At 46.8% G+C, this 18737-nt stretch overlaps 1 protein-coding gene across 3 annotated transcripts in view; it reads left to right on the top strand.

The window, feature by feature from the left end:
* The window catches only part of LRP4 (LDL receptor related protein 4), a 102946-nt gene that overhangs the window by 38590 nt on the left and 45619 nt on the right, over positions 1-18737 (top strand). For all 3 annotated transcript variants that reach the window (XM_074955385.1, XM_074955384.1, XM_074955383.1), the window contains exon 2: positions 8432-8578. In XM_074955385.1, the coding sequence (XP_074811486.1) occupies positions 8432-8578 (147 nt within the window). The remainder of the gene's footprint in view (positions 1-8431; positions 8579-18737) is intronic.

Below are 18737 nucleotides of genomic sequence, written 5' to 3'. Positions count from 1 at the left end.
TTCAACCTTATTCAGGGCTTACTAGAAAGTGCTACCATTCCAGAGTGAGCTTCCACATCCTGACAAAGAGTTGATCAGCCAACTAGCTATTAACTTCAGAGGCCAGCCTCCGCAGATGGGGAACTTTTTTAAGCAACAGTCTTTGGAAGATGAACCAGCAACAGATTAGAAATGAGAGTAGCCACATAATCTCTGTTGTTCTGTTGATTCCCTCTGGGGCACCTGGCATTGGCCACTGTCGGAAGACAGGATACTGGGCTAGATGGACCTTTGGTCTGACCCAGTATGGCCGTTCTTATGCTCTTGCTGAAATTGGAATTAACATCCCTACCCTTGGAAGGAAAAGGGCCATGGGAAGTTAAATGAAGCAAGACTTTTAATCTCATCTGAAAAAGGGCACCTCTAATAAAACAGGGGGCTGCAAAGTCCAGTCTGGGTGATTACATTCTGAGTCCCTAAATTCCCCTGCAATGGATGTATTTTTTGTGATGGATGTGGAGGTGCTATGTAATAATCTCAGACTACTGAAATGTAATAACTTTATGAACGCTGTATGTGACCTGGTCAGTAAGGGAAAGTTATTGTATGTTGGGTTATAAGACTTTCCTATATGAATGTATTGATCTAGCTTAATAGGGAACTGGGATGGGGAGGAGGGGAAACAACCAGGAAAGCAACACAGGAGCTAGAGAAAAGCAAACCTACCAACACACACTGAGGTGTAATTACAGGACAGTGGCATGCTTCCAGGCTTCAGCCTGATGTTGCACAGCTGTTTTGCCAGGCTGGGAAACTAGAGATCAACAGGACACTAAACAAGTTAATAAGCTCTCTCAGGAGAGGAAGAGGGGATCAGTTGTCAGGGACTGTTCAAGGGGACGGGTTGACACTGAGAAGCTCTGAAGAAGTTGGTCCTGCTAGACTAACATGAGAGGGATAGAATCATAAAACTGTAGGGCTGGCAGGGACATTGAAAAGTCAAGTCCAGCCCCCTGCTCTGAGGCAGGACCAAGTAAACCTAGACCATCCTTGACCGGTGTTTCTCCAACCTGTTTTTAAAAACCTCCAGTGATGGGGATTCCATGGGCTCTTGGAAGCCTAGTCCAGAGCTTAACTACCACTATAGTTAGATTTTCCTAATATCTAAACTAAATTTCCCTTTCTGCAGATTAAGCCAGTTACTATTTGTCCTACCTTCAGTGGACATGGAGAACAATTGATCACCGTCCTCTTTATAACAGCCCTTAACATATTGGAAGACTGGAGTCAGGTCCCCACTTGGTCGTCTTTTCTCAAGGCTAAACGTGTCCATTTTTTTGTAACCTTCCTTCATAGGTCAGGTTTTCTAAACCTTTTATCGTTGTTGTTATCGTTGTTGTTCTCCTCTTGACTCTCTCTCCATTTTGTCCATATATTTGCTATATGTGCCCAGAATTGGACTCAATACTTCAGCTGAGGCCTCGCCAGAGCTGAGTAGAGCCTAACAATTACATTCAGTGTCTTACATATGACGCTCTTGCTAATTCACCCCAGAACATTAGCCTTTTTTGTAGTGCATCACATTGTTCACTGATATTCAATTTGTGATCCTCTATAATCTCCAGATCCTTTTCAGCAGTACTACCACATAGCCAGCTATTCCCCACTTTAGAATCATAGAGAAGTAATCTAGTCCAGTCCCCTGGACTTATGGCAGGACTAAGTATTTAGATCGATCCGTGACAGGTGTTTGTCTAACCTGCTCTTAAAAATCTCCGATATCTGAGATTCCACCACCTCCCTAGGCAGTCTATTCCAATGCTTGGCCACCCTGATAGCTAGGAAGTTTTTCCTAATGTCCAACCTAGACTGCGCTTGCTGCAATTTAAGCCTATTGCTGCTTGTCCTATCCTCAGAGGTTAAAAAAACAATTTTTCTTCCTTTTTTTTTCTTTAAACAATCTTTTACATACTTGAAAACTTACCATGTCCTTTCTCAGTCTTCTCTTTTCCAGACTAAACAAAAAACTGAAATTTTTTCAATTTCCCTCATAGGTCAGGTTTTCTAGACCTGTAATCATTTTTGTTGCTCTTCTCTGGACTTTCTCAGAATTGTCCACATCTTCCCTAAAATGTGGCACCCAGAACTGGACACAATACTCCAACTGAGGCCTAATCAGCGTGGAGTAGAGTTGAAGAATTACTTCTTGTGTCTTGCTTACAACACTAATAATCCCAGAATGTTTCCTTTTTTTTTTTTTTGCAACAGTGTTACACTGTTGACTCATATTTATCTTGATTTATAGTTGTGCATTTGATTTTTCTTTCTCAAATGAAGTAAAGATAGGCACTATGTTTGCCCAGTCTTTTGGGGCCTCACCCATCTGCCAGGAGTTTTTGAAGATAATTACTAATGGTTCCAAGGTTGCTTTAGCTTGTTGCTTAAGTACCCTAGGATGAATTTCATCAAGCCCTGCCATCCTGAATACATTTAACTTATCTCAATAGTCTTTAACCTGTTCTTTCCCAATTTTGGCCTGTGTTCCTTCTTCCTTGTCATTCGTGTTAATTGTGTTGAGTATCCAGTTGCTATTAACCATTTTAGTGCAGACTGAAGCAAAATAGGCATGAAACACCTCAGCTTTATTGATATCATCAGTTATTAGCTCTCCTTCCCTGCTACATTTTCCTTCATCTTTTTCTTGCTCCTAATATATTTAAAGAATCTCTTGTCACTGCCTTATTATGAGTTACACCTAGCAAGGGTCAAGTTGTGCCTTAGGCTTTTTGATTTTGTCCCTACATGCTTGTGCTATTGTTCTGTAGTCCTTAGCAATTCATCCATGTTTCCACTTTTTGTAGAATTCCTTTTTGATTTCAGGTCATTAAAGATCTCCTGATGGAGTGCTGATGGCCTCTGTTCATCCCAGCATTTCCTTTGCGTTGGGATACTTTGCAGTGGTACCTTTTAATATTGTCTCCTTGAGAAACTGCCAGTTCTCCTGAACTCCTTTTTCCATTAAATTTTCTTCCTATGGCACCTTATCTACCAATTCTCTGAGTTTGTTAGTCTGCTTTTTGGATGGTAAACTCTAGGTAGATAGGTCTGCATATAGGATGGTTGATTGTTTTTTAGATCTGTTTTCTCTATAATGCTTTCATTCTAAATAAATAAAATTTTGCTTGAAGAAGGTTGCTTGATTACTGGGCACCACTATCATTGCTCTTGGAGGGAAGAGAACTTTAGGCACTGAAAAGAAGTCTGTCCTGCTGAGGACTGCAGCCCAGGGGCTGGTCTAAGAATGGGAAAATTGTGTGACTCTACCCCTAGAGAGGTGACCACTTGAGGCCCAAAACCCGAGGTGGTGCTCTTAAAGAGAGCAGGAGGGGTCAGAGGTGCAGTTAGCCCTCCAACTGAGTCAATATTCTTAGCATCTTCCTGTAGCTAGGGGGTTTCTATGTGCTGTTAAACAGTTTCCATTTTGCTTCAGAGACAGGTGAAGTGATTCTTATGTATAGAGAGTCAATAGTGTCTGGGTCTCCTTGACAATGAAAAGTTCTAGATAAATGTTTAGCAAAGTCAAGATTGGGGATGCCAGTGTGTGTTCCTGTTGTAGAGGAGTCTGCAGTAGCCCAAGTGAGTGACATTCTAATGTGGTTATAAGGGGATGTTTCTGCCTGGTTGCTTATTTAGTTGCCCGGAGGGGAGACACCCTGACTTCCGGCCCATTTCCAGATTCCTCTAGCTGATTGGGATTGAAATGTGAGACGGGTCATGTTCCACACTGATGTGCACTTGGTTAGTTCCCTATCACATATGCCCTATTTTTAGAGAGAGCACTCACCAGCAAGGAATGACGCTTCATTGAGTCTCCTCACACCCACTGCACTCTTTCTACTTTCCCTCAAGGTAATTTGGTACTCTAAGGATTAGGAGACTGTTCTTCCCAGCCTTCTAGGTGTCTCCGGTTACGGGGGGAGCAGCAATAAAGTTCCAGGTATGCTGTATGTGAGAGGCTAGAGCAGAGTGTTGAACATGGAGGCTGAAATCCTGCCTCATTGAAATCAAGGACAAAACTCTCATTGACTTTGGAGGGGAAGGGGGGATTTTACCTTTTGTGTTTGTATAAGAGAGATATTGTCCACCTATCTGTGGTTAGTTCTTTTACACAAATTAATTGTGATTAGTTATGTACAAAAATTTAAGCCTATTTCTCAGTGTTGGGGGGAGGGGGTTGTAGTATCTGTACAAGGGTGCAGTGTCCTCAGCTTGCAGTGTTGTCAGGGTAAAGTGGGGCTTATAAAAGGCACTTAGCAATAACCACAAGGCCAGTAAAACGAAAGATCGCAAACCACAAAATATTAGGCCGCTGAAGATCATAAAAGGCACATGGCTCAACTATTTTTCAGTTTAGGCCAAGCAAAGCACATTTACTTGGACAATCTCTTGTCAGGGATGGTCTAGCTGTACGTTGTCCTGCCTCAGCACAGGGGGCTGGACTTGATGACTTCTCGAGGTCCCTCCCAGCCCTACATTTCTATGATTAATAGAAGAGTTTAACTTTAAAGATAATAATGAAATTGGGAATATAGCAGACTAAGTTGCAGCACACACAGTGAATTCTTAATGTTACTAGACAGTTATTCCCCTTCAGCTCTCTAAGCTCCATCACCATCTTGATATTTGGCAGCAAAATTAATGCCCCATAAAAATAAACCTCTGATTGGCCGTTCATCTAAAAATAATTTGTAAAAGTTTCCCCCCAAGTTTGGGAGTTGACTGTCTTGACGCTTTACTTGTTGTGGTTGGCAGATGCCACCTCAAATTGGCTGGCTCAAACTTGCTCTAGGCTTAGCCCTCTGTTCAATTTATGTTTTTATTCTGTTTTTTGTGGAGAAGGGGACAACACTGAAACTATAAAGTCTCATCCACTTTCCTTTACCTCCCAGATCGTTGCTGTATGGGAGCGGGAAGCTGGAGGTGCTGCTGTGTCTTCCCTTAGAGCACAGTCAGAATTCAGACTATCTCAGATAAGTTGCCAGGTACTGTTGGGCAAAATGGTAGAATAATTGGTGCTCTGTGAAGTTGACCATAGAAAGGGGTTAGGTAAGGACAACTTGAGAGCACAGAGACAAAATGCAATAGGTTTCTGCCTTTCTAGGCAGTGGTAGGCTTCCAGCAGAAGATGGTTTGCCCTGAATTTTCATAAGTTTCCAGTTTGAGTGTTTTTCTATCACAGTGTGGGTTGGTGAAGAGCTTGGAAGGGGGTGCTTGTTCTTGTAAACTTAATTTTGAATTGGCAAGCTGATTATTTACCCCAAATGATTAACTTCCAATAGTCAAGCAAGTTGCATGGATGACATCTTGCTTTCCTGTTTGAACACTGTCCCTGGCTTTCCCCACCTTCTGAATCATGCTCAAGTTTCTTAGCTTAGCCTCATTTTCAGGGCTCTGTAATACTCGGCTAATGCCTACATTTCTGTTTTCTTCCCCCACCCCTTTGCTCTGCTATCAATTCCCACCTCATCATTCCCTTGGTCTCCTTTTCCCACTCTCTCATCTTTGTCCCAACGCTTTACTCTTGAAGCATTTTTTTTCTTTCCTTTTTGCACCAAATGTTGACTATTTCTCTATTCTTTAAAATTTCTTCTCAGAACATGTTTCCATGAAGCCTTTTAAAAATGATGTGCAAAGGAAGCAGGGGAGGGAGGAAAAGCTTGTATGTCTTCTCTCCTCCCCACAACTCTCCTTATGGTCTATTAAAGAAGGTCTAGGAGTCTTTAATTTAAAACAGATGCACTAAAAGTTCAGATCTTATCAACCCTCTTTTTTTTCCTTTAAGGATTCTGTAGAGGACTAGTAGGTGTTTGACTTCAGATAGCATGGAACCCCCATTGCTGGTGTTGCTGATTAGCTCAGCGTAGGGTTGGCAACTTTTTAATCACACAAAACTGAGCACATTTGCCCCACCCCTGCTCACTCCATCTCCCCTCCCTCTGTCACTCATGCTTCCCCACCCTCACTCACTTTCACTGGGCTGGGGCAGGGGGTTGGGGTGCAGGAGGGGGTGAGGGCTCCAGCTGGGGGTGCGGGCTTTGGAGTGGGGCTGGGGATGTGGGGTTTGGGGTGCAGGAGGCCTGGGGCAGGGGGTGAGAGGTGCAGGCTCTGGGTGGCACTTACCTTAGGTGGCTCCCAGAAGCAACTGGCAGCTCCCTCTGGCTCCTAGGCACAGGGGTGGCCAGGTGGCTCCATGTGCTGCGCCTCCCTGCCAATGGGAGCTACGGAGCTGGCGCTTGGGGCGGGAGCAGTGCGTGGAGCCCCTGTGGCCACCACTGTGCCTAGCAGCTGGACATGCCGGCCGCTTCCAGGAGTAGCGCGGAGCCAAGGCAGGCAGGGAGCCTGCCTAAGCCCTGCAGTGCCGCTGACTGGATTTTTAGAGGTCCGGTCAGCGGTGCTGACTGGAGCCGCCAAGGTCCTTTTCCACCGGGTGTTCAGGTCGAAAACCGAACACCTGGCAACCCTAGCTCCGCACTGTCTGGGTCTGGTGGCCTCCTTTGTTTTCCTTCCTACTGAGTCATTCTGGAGTGCTCTGTATGTGTGAAGGGGGGCTGGGACGTCTGCTGCAAGTGTTCAGTATTGCCAGCTCATATGTTCAAAAATCATGCATCAGACCCCCAAAATTCATGAGATTAGTTTAAAAATTGAGATATTTAAAAATTAATAATCATGTTGGTTTTTGCCTCCCTTCTGATTTTTCACCTTGAAGAGAAGAGCCAGACCCTTCCCCAATTTGTGCGCCATCATCTTAGGTTCAAAACTGAGCTTTAAATACACCCCCATACGCAAATGCAATCCTCCCTGTTCACTGCTCAAAGGGGGCTCTGTTCACCCCCTCCTGTTGCTGAGGGGGTGGGGAACTGCCACTCTGTACCCCTCCCTAGCTTTGCTGCCCCACTCACACTCTCTGCCTCCCTGATCTCCCATGGTCTGGTGTTCCCCACCTGGCCCTGAACTCTCTTGCCCCTCCTATACTTCCCTTCCTTTCCCCTCACAGCTTCCTACCACTCACATTCTCCTTTTCTGCCATGTTATGTTCCCTAAGCACAACCCTCTGTTGCTCGGGCTCCCCACATTCCCCTGACTCCATATAGTTTCCTGTCCCATTTCCAGTATTGCAAACCCAAATGTTCAATATCATGAGCTAGGCCTGTAGAGATCATGAGACTTTAAAATAAAAGTTTTATTTATATTTCTCTCCTGGTTTGTAAGCTCTTAGGATGCACTTGAGTCTCATGTCAACGCTTTTCTCCCCAATAGGCTAGAAACTGAGATGCTCATGTAATTGAGATGCCAGGAGGGCTTTAAGTAAAATATCAAATATTACAAGTGTAGGCAACATTCTGTTATGTAACAGATTCACCCTCCTTGCTGTCACTATAGTTTCATTCCTGCATCCTCTGCATTCTCCTGGGAGATGGTGACCATCTTCCCTGGGGACAGCCAGCTCACTTTCACATGCAAAGATTAAAGGGACATGGTGGCCAACTTGCTGAGGACAGTCTGTGGTTTCATTTCATTTCCCATTATCATCAGTGAGACTGGTGGCCATTTTGGATAAGGATAAAACTTCACAAGATTGAAGGCAGAAATCAGAGAATCATGCGATTGTTTAGCACCCTGCACAATATCGCAAGACTTGGGATAAAATTGGAAGAGTTCTTAATTCACAAATCATAGAAATTAAAGATGCAAATGCCTATTAAGCCATCTTGTCCACCCATTCCTTCGGGTCTAGTCGTGGAATATTCCCTATAGTCTGTTCTCTATGGCTTTTGTCTTCCCATCTCTGGTCCTAGGTGACAGGGCTTCCACCTTATCTCTTGGAAGTTGATGCCAGAGCCTCACCCATCTCACTGTTACAGATCTTGTGGAAGATTCCACCCATGTTTACTTCTGTTCCGTTTTCTCTTAAATGGGTCCTGTGTTCTTCTCTTGTTTCCATGAGCACCACAACGAGGTGCGACAGCAAATGTCAGCAGGTGAATTACAGTGCACTGTTTTAAATCCGTAGGGGTCTGGTCTTAGATGAACTAGACTCAAGTAAATAACAAAGATGCACTGGTGACAAAGTGGCAGTTACAATTAAATTTAAGGAAGCCCAAATATCTGCCTGCTATGCTGATCCCTAGGCCTCTTTCTGGCTGCTTGTTTTGTGTTGTTACCTCCAGATAGTGTCACTCCGGGAATCTGTGCACATCATTGAGACCAAGGATAGAAGGTGTTTTTCTTTTTGCAACGGGTTGTATCTGTGTTTGCACACGTGTGCATGTGTATTGTGTATGTGGAGAATAATTGTGACGTTGTTTGGAAGCTGGTGCACTTACGTTAAAACAATGGGGTCCTTTCTCCCTCTCTCTGATCATCTGGTTATTTTCTTTCTCTCCCCTTGCAGGTGTAATAAGCAGCACTGACTGTTCCTGTGGACGCAATCACTTTACTTGTGCAGTCAGTGCCTTCGGCGAGTGCACGTGCATCCCAGCTCAGTGGCAATGTGATGGTGACAATGACTGTGGGGACCACAGTGATGAAGATGGCTGCAGTAAGGAAATAACTCCATTTGTGTGTATATGTGTGTGCGCATGCTAGCAGGTATCTGCAGGCAGGAGGGTGTGTGTGTGTGTGTGTGTGAGAGACAGAGAGAAGGCTGAATATGAAGGCTTTAACTTTCCTCTACGGACCTGAGAACTCTGTGGCTGATTTACAATGAGTTCGTCTTGGTTTGTTTCCCACCTGCTAACTGTCCTTTTTGACTGAGGCCTATTTCTGGAATAATAGAGAGCTATTGGTCAGGACTATGTGTATAGATAGCACAGGATGGGAATAGTGGAGGCAGCTGTAGTCAGAGTGGAAGTCAAGGAGGAGGCTTGCTCTGAACGATACCCATGTTCAGTCCCCAGCATGCTTTTTTTTTTTTTTTTTTTAAACTTTGATTTAATGCTGTTTGAGCTGGTGAAAATAGTTTTGAACTAAAATGTAAAACCTGTGAACAGACAGACATGCCAAACGAGCCTACTTCTCTGCTCCACAGTCCCTTCAAATCAATTGCTCTTGGACAGTGTGTCTCCTTCACCACCTGGCTCCTTTTTAGGAGCCCCAGTGGCCCTGGCTATATGAGATGCTTTTCCATTTACCATCACAACAGCTGAGGTTTACTAAGGTGCTTGAGCTGATGGTCCCCAGATTTCAGAGCTCAGGAGCTAGTAGCTGGGGGGCTCCGGACTCCGAGGCTCCCATATTCCCTGGTCTCTCAGAGCCAGAATCCATTAACCTTGGGCATTGGGCAAGGCCCGTTCTTGCTTTTGGGACTGGTTGGGGGTCATGTGGGAGGAACTGTGTTTGTGTTAGGGGAGGGGAGTGTCCTCTTCCTCATGTGAAAGGGACAGCTGCCCAGTAAATAACTGAGCTATATAGGTGGAGAAAATAAACAAATGTGCTGTGTGAGTATGTTCTGGATCAGTGTGCACTCCCTCCATCTTGCAGGCTGCAATGTTACCCACCCTGGGTGCTCTGTGAGGGGAGGGGAAAGCAGCCCTTCTAAGCTACACTCCTGTCATTCATTCACCTGTTGCTATGGGATCCTGTGAGCAAGATCATCTGACAGCTGATGTCAGTGTCCGTTTAGCTGAGTGCACAGATGAGAACCGATGAAAAGCTGGGTTCCCAGTGGGCCTAGCAGGAAGGAAAAGAATTAGAATGCAGAAATGCTCTCCCTAAGACCACAAGGAAATGTAGTTGCTTCCTTTACTCACCTCCTGGGATTTCAGATTCCAGTGGAGGATAAAAGCTCAACTTGAAAGAATTACTTTTCTTCAAATGACCTAGTATCCAAAGGGAATCCAGGCCCCTCTGTCTCTAGTGGAGGTGGGGAAATCTTTCGCCACTGAATTGTGTGTCCCTACCCAACCTCTCCTTGGTTCCCGCTGTTCTGACATCTGTGCGGGAGAAAATTTCATTCCCCTTGTGCAATGGAGTATTGGAGAATCCCACTGATGTTTCTCTGCCCCCTTTTGCTTCTCTGCGTAGGTGTGGGAGAATCCTGCACTGCTGTAGGGAAGTTCCCTTCCTCCCCAACCTTTGTTCCTGCATCTCTGGACAGAATATTTAGAAACATGGGAAACTCACCGGGGGAAAACAGGCCCTCAGGAAAATAAAGGGAGCAGGACTCTGATATAAAGGTGACCAGTGGGAAGAGAACCCTGTGCAGGAAGCAGGGAAATAATCTGAGACAGTATTTGGAGAGTCCAAGAACAAAGGAGGAAGTGGAGCAATGGGGATAGAATCTGTCCAGACCTGCAGGACTGGGCCAAGGGAGAAAAGCACAAAACCTCTGAGAAGAACCTTCGTGCTGTGGGGGTGGGTGCCTGGGAGCCAGGGAAAGTCTCGATCCCTGAAAAAGGTGGGAGGAGAGAAACAGGAACCCACCAGTTGTCTGTCTCAGGTTGAGAATAGGGGAGTTGAGGCAGGAATATCTGATAACCAAGCACCCTGGGCTGACTTTGAAAATTGGTCTTGGTGGCCTCCAGTGCGCTTACTGAGGCAGGATGGAGATAAAAGGGAGACAGGGTCTACTTGGGCTTCACACAAGGAGTGAGGCTTCACACAAACTGGGGAGGGGTGGAAAACTGATCTGTGATCAGATTGGCTGACCTCCCTATGATTGGGAGGGAGAAGAAATAAACATGGCAGTTGCAGACAACCAAGTGAGCTAGAAATCCTGGGAATATCAAGCCATCAACATGAATCAATCTGAGTGACTGACCCTTTGCACTCAGGGACGGGAGATAACACAGCTGCAAAGTGTGTGTGTGTGGGGGAGCTCTCTGGAAAACAGCAAGTCTGAGACAGGAGTGATTAGACCCCCTCCTGCCACACTATTGTGTGTAGTTCTGGTCTCCACAATTTAGAAGGAGAGAGACAAACTGCTAGAGCATACAAAGAAGGGTAACAAAACTGGTAAAATGGGAGAAGAGCTGGAAGGAGATACTTCTACCCTACATAAATGTAACTTGAGGGGAGGGGTTGGAAAATGATCTGCCTCTGTAAATACCTACAAATAAACAGGGTAGATAAAGGGAAAGAATTCTTCAGCTCACAGCTAGGGTAGGAAGGAAGGCAAAAGCAGAAGCTAGATGCTGGAGGTGAGGAGCTGGTGACTCTCACAAAGGACTTAAAAAGAACCCACCAATCCCACGACTATGTGAGCATTCCCAGTTGCCAGGCTTAGAGAGGCACTCACAACACTTCTGCTCCATTGAGGCTGCTGAGTCATCTGAGTGGCTGTCTAGCATGCACCATGCTGTGTGATATTACCAGCCTGTTAGGGACAGGACAGCTTTGTGATGTGGGGTGCTGATGACTGCTTTCTTTATTAATCTCCCATTCTGCCTAGCAATTATGGTGAAAGCTCCTTGTTGAAGCCAACAGTGCTGAATCCCTTTCCTAGCCTGGCTGTTAAAGTCTTCCCAGAGACTTCTGAAGGTGTTGGATTCTCACAAGCTCCTTGCAAAGCACCTTTAAGAGCACTCCCATCACGGCCTAACCCTTTCCGTCCTTCCACTTTCCCACTGTTCATCCAGCTTCTTCAAAATCCATATGTTGTCCCGTTTAGAGTTCCTGCTACTGCCTCCTCCTGTTGGAACTTGTCTGCTTCCAGCTCCCCTCTCTCATTGTCTCCTATTCTGAACTTGCCCTGTTTCCTGTCTGCTCATTTTCACCATGTCTAAAACTCCTGAATTCCCAGGTAGCTTTTATAGGCATAAGTACCAGGCAGTGGAACAGGATTGCATGCTTCCCTTGCAGAAGTTAAAGGCCCAGTTAAGACATCATTGAGATTCCTTGAAAACCATGGAGCTAGGAGTCAGACTGGAATGAACCATGTGATGTGTTTTGGCCCATGAATCTAGTTCTGTGGAGCCACATGTGTGTTCCCATCTGAGACAGAGAAGAAAGTACAGGGACCAGCCTTCAGCAAGGTATGGTACTCTAGCTCCTCCTCTGGCCAATCAGTGAAGTAATGTTGATGAGCTCCTGAGAGTGCCATGCCCAACTCCAGAGAGGGAGGGGACTGTGGGGACTTTAGAACTCATAACCCCAAAGGCAAACAGTGACCCAGACCCAAAGGTCTCCGCTCTTGAGGTGGGATCTGTGACCATAAAGTGAGATGTATACTGGAGTAATTGAGCTAGTTAATTGCAATTAACTAATTTTATATTAGTTCCATTTGTAACTTTGAAGTGGTAAGGTGCTAATTGTTGTTAAAGATCATGTGGGGAGGGCTTGAAATGGAAGGTGAACAAGAGCGCAAGACATGCAGCAATGAAAGGGGATGCGCCAGCCCAAAGCGGGTGCAGGAAGGGGATGCACAGAGGAGAACACGTCCTCCTTTAAGAGTGGGCCTTGTCTTAGGTTTTAAGCTCCGTCTAACTATGGTGGCTACCAACCACCTGTCAAATCTTCCCCCGGAGGCGGGAAATCTCACTCCCACCCCAAATCTAGGGCCTTGTCTACACTGGCAAGTTTCTGTGCAGTAAAGCAGCTTTCTGCGATGTAACGCCCGAGGTGTAACTGCCAAGCCATTTAGTGCACAGAAACAGCGCAGTTGCAGCACTGAAAAAGCTCTATGCCTTTCGTCAGGGTGGTTTTTTTAGTGCTGGGGCTACAGTGTCGTGGTGCCAATGTAGACACCCTGGTTGATTACAGCACTGCAGTTGGCCACCTGGAGGTGTCCCACAATGCCTGTCCTCGCCTCTTTGGTCATTGGTTTGAACTCCTACTGCCCTGCCTCAGGTGACCAATCGTGAGCCCCACCCCTTAAATTCCTTGGGAATTTTGAAAGCCCCCTTCCTGTTTGCTCGGTGATGCGTGCAGTGGTCTCAGCGCATCTTTCCAGGTGGCCATGCCTGCTCCACACACCAGGCGATCCCCTGCTTGGAGCAATGCCGAGCTGCTGGACCTCATCAGCATTTGGGGAGAGGAGGCTGTCCAGTCCCAGCTGTGCTCCAGCCATAGGAATTATGATACCTATGGACAGATTTCATGATGCATGACAGAAAGAGGCCGTGACTTGGACACACTGAAGTGCAGGGTCAAAGTGAAGGAGCTGCAGAACACCTACCACAAGGTCTGGGAGGCAAACCACCGCTCCAGTGCTGCGCCCACAAGCTGCTGATTCTACAAAGAGCTGGACATGATAGTTGGGGGCGACCCCACCTCCACTGTAAAGGCCGCTGTGGCTATTTTGGTGGCTTGCGTGCCAGTCGAGAGTGGATCGAGCCAGGAGGAGGAGATCTCGGAGGGGGACTCAGAGGACGACTCAGAGGTCAGAAATACATGCAGCCAGGAGCTCTTCCCTACTGCAGAGGAGGCTAGCCAGTCACAACGGTCAGAGCTTGGTGAAGCGCAAACAGGAGAGGAGGCCCCTGGTAAGTGGCTTTGATTTTGGGAATCGCTGAAGCGAGTTATTGGGGACAAGGGGGTTGCAGAAAGCAGGCTTGTGTCTCTATGATGCTCATACCACCACATGCCTAGTCTGAGTGTTGGAACAGGGTGTGTGTTTGACTCCCTCACTTCGCAGGAATCTGCCTCCGAGGTTTCCAGGAAACTCTCATGGAGATACTGGGCAATCCGCTGCTGCAGGTTCTGTAGCAGAGCTGCTTTGTTTCTTGCCCCATTAAGCGTAACTTTCCTGCGCCACTCTGCCGTCACTGGGGGGGTGGGAACCGTTGCTGCACACAGGCGAGCTGCATAAGGGCCAGGGCGGAAGTTGCAGTCATGGAGAAGACCCTCCCTTGATTCCGTGCTCACCCTCAGCAGCGAGATAATGAACACAGCCTGTGGAAAATGTGGGGACAGTAATGATTATAAGGCTCCCCCTACACTAGTGGCTCTCCCCAAAAGCCACATGCCCAATGTACAGCAGGGACTGGGAACACTGATTTTACCCTGCCCCTGCAGCTACTCACCATTTTGGGGGTCTTGTGGCTCATGTGTGCTTGCCTGGGGTCAGCCAGTTAGTGACAGGTATGTGAAGAGTGGCTGTGTTTTAAATCACTGAATCAGTGGTCTGTGTGTTGCAAACAATACTGCTTCTGTAAAATGTTGCATTTTGGCTTCACAGATATGACCTTGGGAGCCCAACCTCCCTCTTTGTTATCACCGGCTGAACGGCTGCACAGAATTAGAAAGCGACCATGAAGAACTAAAGAGTACGTTCTGCGTGATGTCATGATGCACTCCGCGGCTGAAAAACAAGAACTGAAGGAGTGGCAGGACAGCGAGAAGAGGGACCGAAAGGAGAATGTGGCGCGCCAGAACAAAGCCACAGAGCGGCTCTTAAGCATTATGGAGCGCCAAGTGGACGTGCTCCAGGCGCTACTAGCACTGCAAACCGCGCCCGCCCTCCCCTGCAGCCGCTGTCGCAAAACTCCTTTCCCATGCACCCCCCAGACACTTCCAACGCACTGTCAGCCTCCTGGCTCCAGTCTGTACACACTGCATTCCATTCCTGCCCCGTCACAGTCAAGCCCTGCGGACTCCCAGTACCCGCTGCACTCAACACCCGTCCCTCTGCAGTTTAGCCCTGCTGAAGAACTGTATCCTCTGCACTGTACTCCAGAGGAGAAGGTTGCATACGATACCTGAACGTACACAAATCTTTCTGTCCCAGGACCCCACCTCCTCCTGGGACCCTCCCTTCCCCCATCCCCTACAGTGCTGATGTGTTTTTTTTGTGTGTGTCTCCTCCTGTTGTTGTTTTTTTAATATAAGAATTGTTTTGGTTTGAAAGCACTCTTTATTCCATTAATTGAAAGCAAACAGAGCCCTGCAAAGCAACAGGCAATTTTCTTAAATCTTCACAGTGCATCGTCTGCACCAATCACAATCGCCTCCTAGCACTGCACTCCTGAGCATAGCAACAAATATTAGTGGATTTCAGCTTTAAATTGGTGCCTCAAGGCATCCCTGATCCTTATGGCCCCGCGCTGCGCCCCTCTAATATCCCTAGTCTCTGGCTGTTCAAATTCAGCCTCCAGGCGCTGAGCCTCAGCGGTCCAGCCCTGAGTGAAGCTTTCACCCTTCCCTTCACAAATATTATGGAGTGCACAGCACGCGGCTATAAGCATAGGAATATTGTCATCGGCCAGGTCCAGCCTCCCATATAGGCAGTGCCAGCAGGCCTTTAAACAGCCAAAAGCACACTCAACAGTTATTTTGCACTTGCTCAGCCTGTTGTTGAACTGCTCCTTGCTGCTGTCAAGGTTCCCCGTGTATGGCTTCATAAGCCACTGCATTAAGTGGGAGGCAGGGTCTCCCAGGATCAGAATGGGCATTTTGGTTTCCCCTACGGTGATCTTCTGGTCGGGGAAGAAAGTCCCTACTTGCAGCTTCCTGAACTGGCCAATATTCCGAAAGATGCGTGTGTCTTGCACCTTTCCAGACCAGCCTGCGTTAATGTCTGTAAAACACCCACAGTGATCCACAAGCACCTGGAGAACCATAGAGAAATACCCCTTCAGATTAGTGTACTCAGTGGCTAGATGGTCTGGTGCCAGAATTGGAATGTGCGTGCCATCTATCGCCCTTCCACAGTTAGGGAAGCCCATTTGTGCAAAGCCATCCACAATGTCACACACGTTGCCCAGAGTCACAGTCTTTTGGAACAGGATGCAATTAATGGCCCTGCACACTTCTGTCAACACGAGTGCAATGGTTGACTTTCCCACTCCAAACTGGTTATTGACTCATCGGTAACAGTCTGGAGTAGCCAGTTTCCACAGTGCAATTGCCATGCGCTTCTCCAACGACAGGGCAGCTCTCATTCTCGTGTCCTTGCACTGCAGGGCAGGGGCAAGCTCATCACATAGTCCCATGAACATGGCTTTCCTCATCCAAAAGTTCTGCAGCCCAAACGTGCATGACAATGTGATCCCGCCACTGAGCAAAGAGGAAGGGTAACAACTGGGGAACAAAGGACGAGTGACTGACCCAGAAACCATGCAAACTTGCTTCATAGCTGGAAATGGAAAAAAGGCTACTCCAACGCCTTTACTCACTGGAGCATTTCTTCACCTTAAACTGGAAATATAGGGGAGAAACTCTACGTGCACGCGCGCGCACACACACACACTTTGGGTAGGTCTACACTGGCAGAGTTACATCACTGATCAGAGAGCGCTGAAGGGAAACCACTGCCCGGCTTCCCTAAGGACTTGCTCAGTTTTATTGCATCAGAGTAACTGGTGTATCTGACTTGAACAGGGTCTTCCCATGGCCCTGAGGATTATCAGTAATGGCCTGGGCAAGGAGAACTTACCCTCTGCCAGCATATGGGTTCTCTGCTTACCTCTCTAGGGCAGAGATTGCTTCCCTCCCAAAACTGAACCCCTGCTATTACAGGAGCCAATTAGTCCATGTCCTATTTGCTTCCTGCTTTGGATCATGTTTAGAAGCCAAAGTGCTATAGTAATCATAGTAATAAGCACCCTCACAGCTGTCATGCCAGCTTCATAGAGTTTCTTTCGGGTGTCAGCTCTTTGGCTCCATGACAGCATCTGTTTTGGAGCCACTTGCTGCTATGCGTGCCAGAGCAGCTCAGCTGCCTACACACCTTCTGCCAGCAGAGGCTGCCTGGGATTGTTGTTAACCAAAGCAGAGTGTAAGCAGAAGACTGGTCTTCATGTCTGCATTCACTTGCAAGTGCAGCCTGGCCCTTTCCCAGTCACTGGGAATATTTCTGTCTTTTTTTTTTTTTTTTTTGTACATGTGGGTCCCGCTTTATGAGGCCAGGGTGGGAGGAGAACTGAGTAAATTCAGCCTCAGCCTTGACAAACTGGCTGCTCCCCAAAAGATTTATCCAAGCTGTCCTCTTTTCCATGGAGTCTTCCTGCTCTGATGAACATACTCTACCTGTGGATGTATTGGCCCCCTTCTGCCTTTGAACTGTCAGCTCTTTGGGACAGAGACTTGCGTGCTTGGTCCAACATCTTGTTGTGTCACTTTCTGGACTTAAGGAGAGTGGGGGACTGGTTATTCTTTTTGTCCTAGGTTACTGAACATGGGATAAAAGTCCACTGCTCTGAACCCAGTAGGAAGTGTAGAGAGCTTCTCTTGAGCCACGTGAGTGTGTAACTCATTTTGTTTGAGACATTTTCCTGGGCTCTGTGTCTCTTTTCACCTATGAGAACTGGGCTGTGTGTGAGATTACTAAACTAATCTGTCCCAGACCAAAACTGTGAGGTGATGCTAAGGGTAAAAATTCTTACAGGAGCCTTTTGCTGTAGTTAGTGTGAATAAAAAAAACAAACAAATACTCCACAAACCACATAACCATTGCTCAAAAGTCAGGAATTTAAGAGTTCAGGTTAAACTTAAAAGAATCCCCAATCTTTGAAAGTCTGAAAATTCAAAGTAAAGTCCACAACCTACATTAACTCTACTCCTGAAGTGACACCAGCCCCACATCTGCCCTACTTTGGGTATTTTGACTTTGCAGTAGGCTTAATTCATATCTCCGAAACGATCAGACAAACTACATCACAGAAGATATGGTGCTCCCCGGCATTGGCCCTTGCCACTTCCGGATTGCAAAGTATTTGGTGCTGGTCGCAGATGGTCCCTTTCTATTTCTGTCTCACTTTTGCACAGCTTGTGTGGGAGTCCAGATTTTCTGACAGTACATTTGAACATCGAATTCAATGATACCACTAGAGGGAGTATTTTCTATTTTGGTTTCTGGAGAAATAGCAAAATGCAGTGGCCCCTGCTGAGCATCCTGATTTCTGCTCCCAGGCTGGATTAAGAGTCTCCGCCCTCTGTCTTGGGCCTGCTGCACACTAGTAAGCGTCAGTAACTAACACAGGCGCAGTGTTCCTGGCCTCTGTGTGTGTGGAGCAGATCTGTGTGATGTGCTCTCAGCTGGCACCCCAAACTCTGGGGAGGCACCACTGGGAAAGAAGGGGTGGGGAAAGTCAACTCTAATGGCATTCTCCTCCTTAGCAAATGTGTGGAGCATGATTGCTTATCACAAACACCATCTTTAGACAGAGGGACAAATATAAGACCATTTGGAAACACCGACATTCTGGACACTAGCATCTTCTTGACTATATCATCGTCAGAGCCCATGATTGTACTGAAATCCATATGAAACAAGCCATGAAAGGTATGGATAACTGCTGGACAGATCATTGTTTGGTCAGAACAATCATGAACACGTGGCTTGCACCACAACACCATAAACAACCGAAAGGAATGTGGAAGAGATTTAACATCGGAGCACTTCAAAAATCACGCTAGTCGTGAGACCCTTCAGCAACGCCTCATTCAGAGGCTCTCTGACCTACCATATCCAAACACATTGGGAGGAGTTCAAGACCATTATTCACAAAGCATGTGCTGAATTGATTGGATACTCCACTCATTGCCATCAGGATTGGTTTGATGAGAACAGCAAGGAAATTCTAGCACTGACTCAGCAGATGAGAAGCGCATTTTGCACTTGGCAATATAAATCCTCGAACCAGCAAAAACAAGAGATTTATCAGCTTAAAGTTGTAGTTCAAAGGAGGCTGGGTGACATCAAGAATCAGTGGTGGCAAGCAAAGCCCATGAAGATCCAAAACTTCACTGATCAACGTGATATGAGCAAGTTTTTTTTCAAGCAACGAAAGCCATCTATGGGGCCAAGCTCAAGCAACACA

Source organism: Natator depressus, chromosome 6 (assembly GCF_965152275.1).
Source record: "Natator depressus isolate rNatDep1 chromosome 6, rNatDep2.hap1, whole genome shotgun sequence".
NCBI classification, from domain to species: Eukaryota; Metazoa; Chordata; order Testudines; family Cheloniidae; genus Natator; species Natator depressus.
This window is presented reverse-complemented; position numbering and strand designations above follow the sequence as displayed.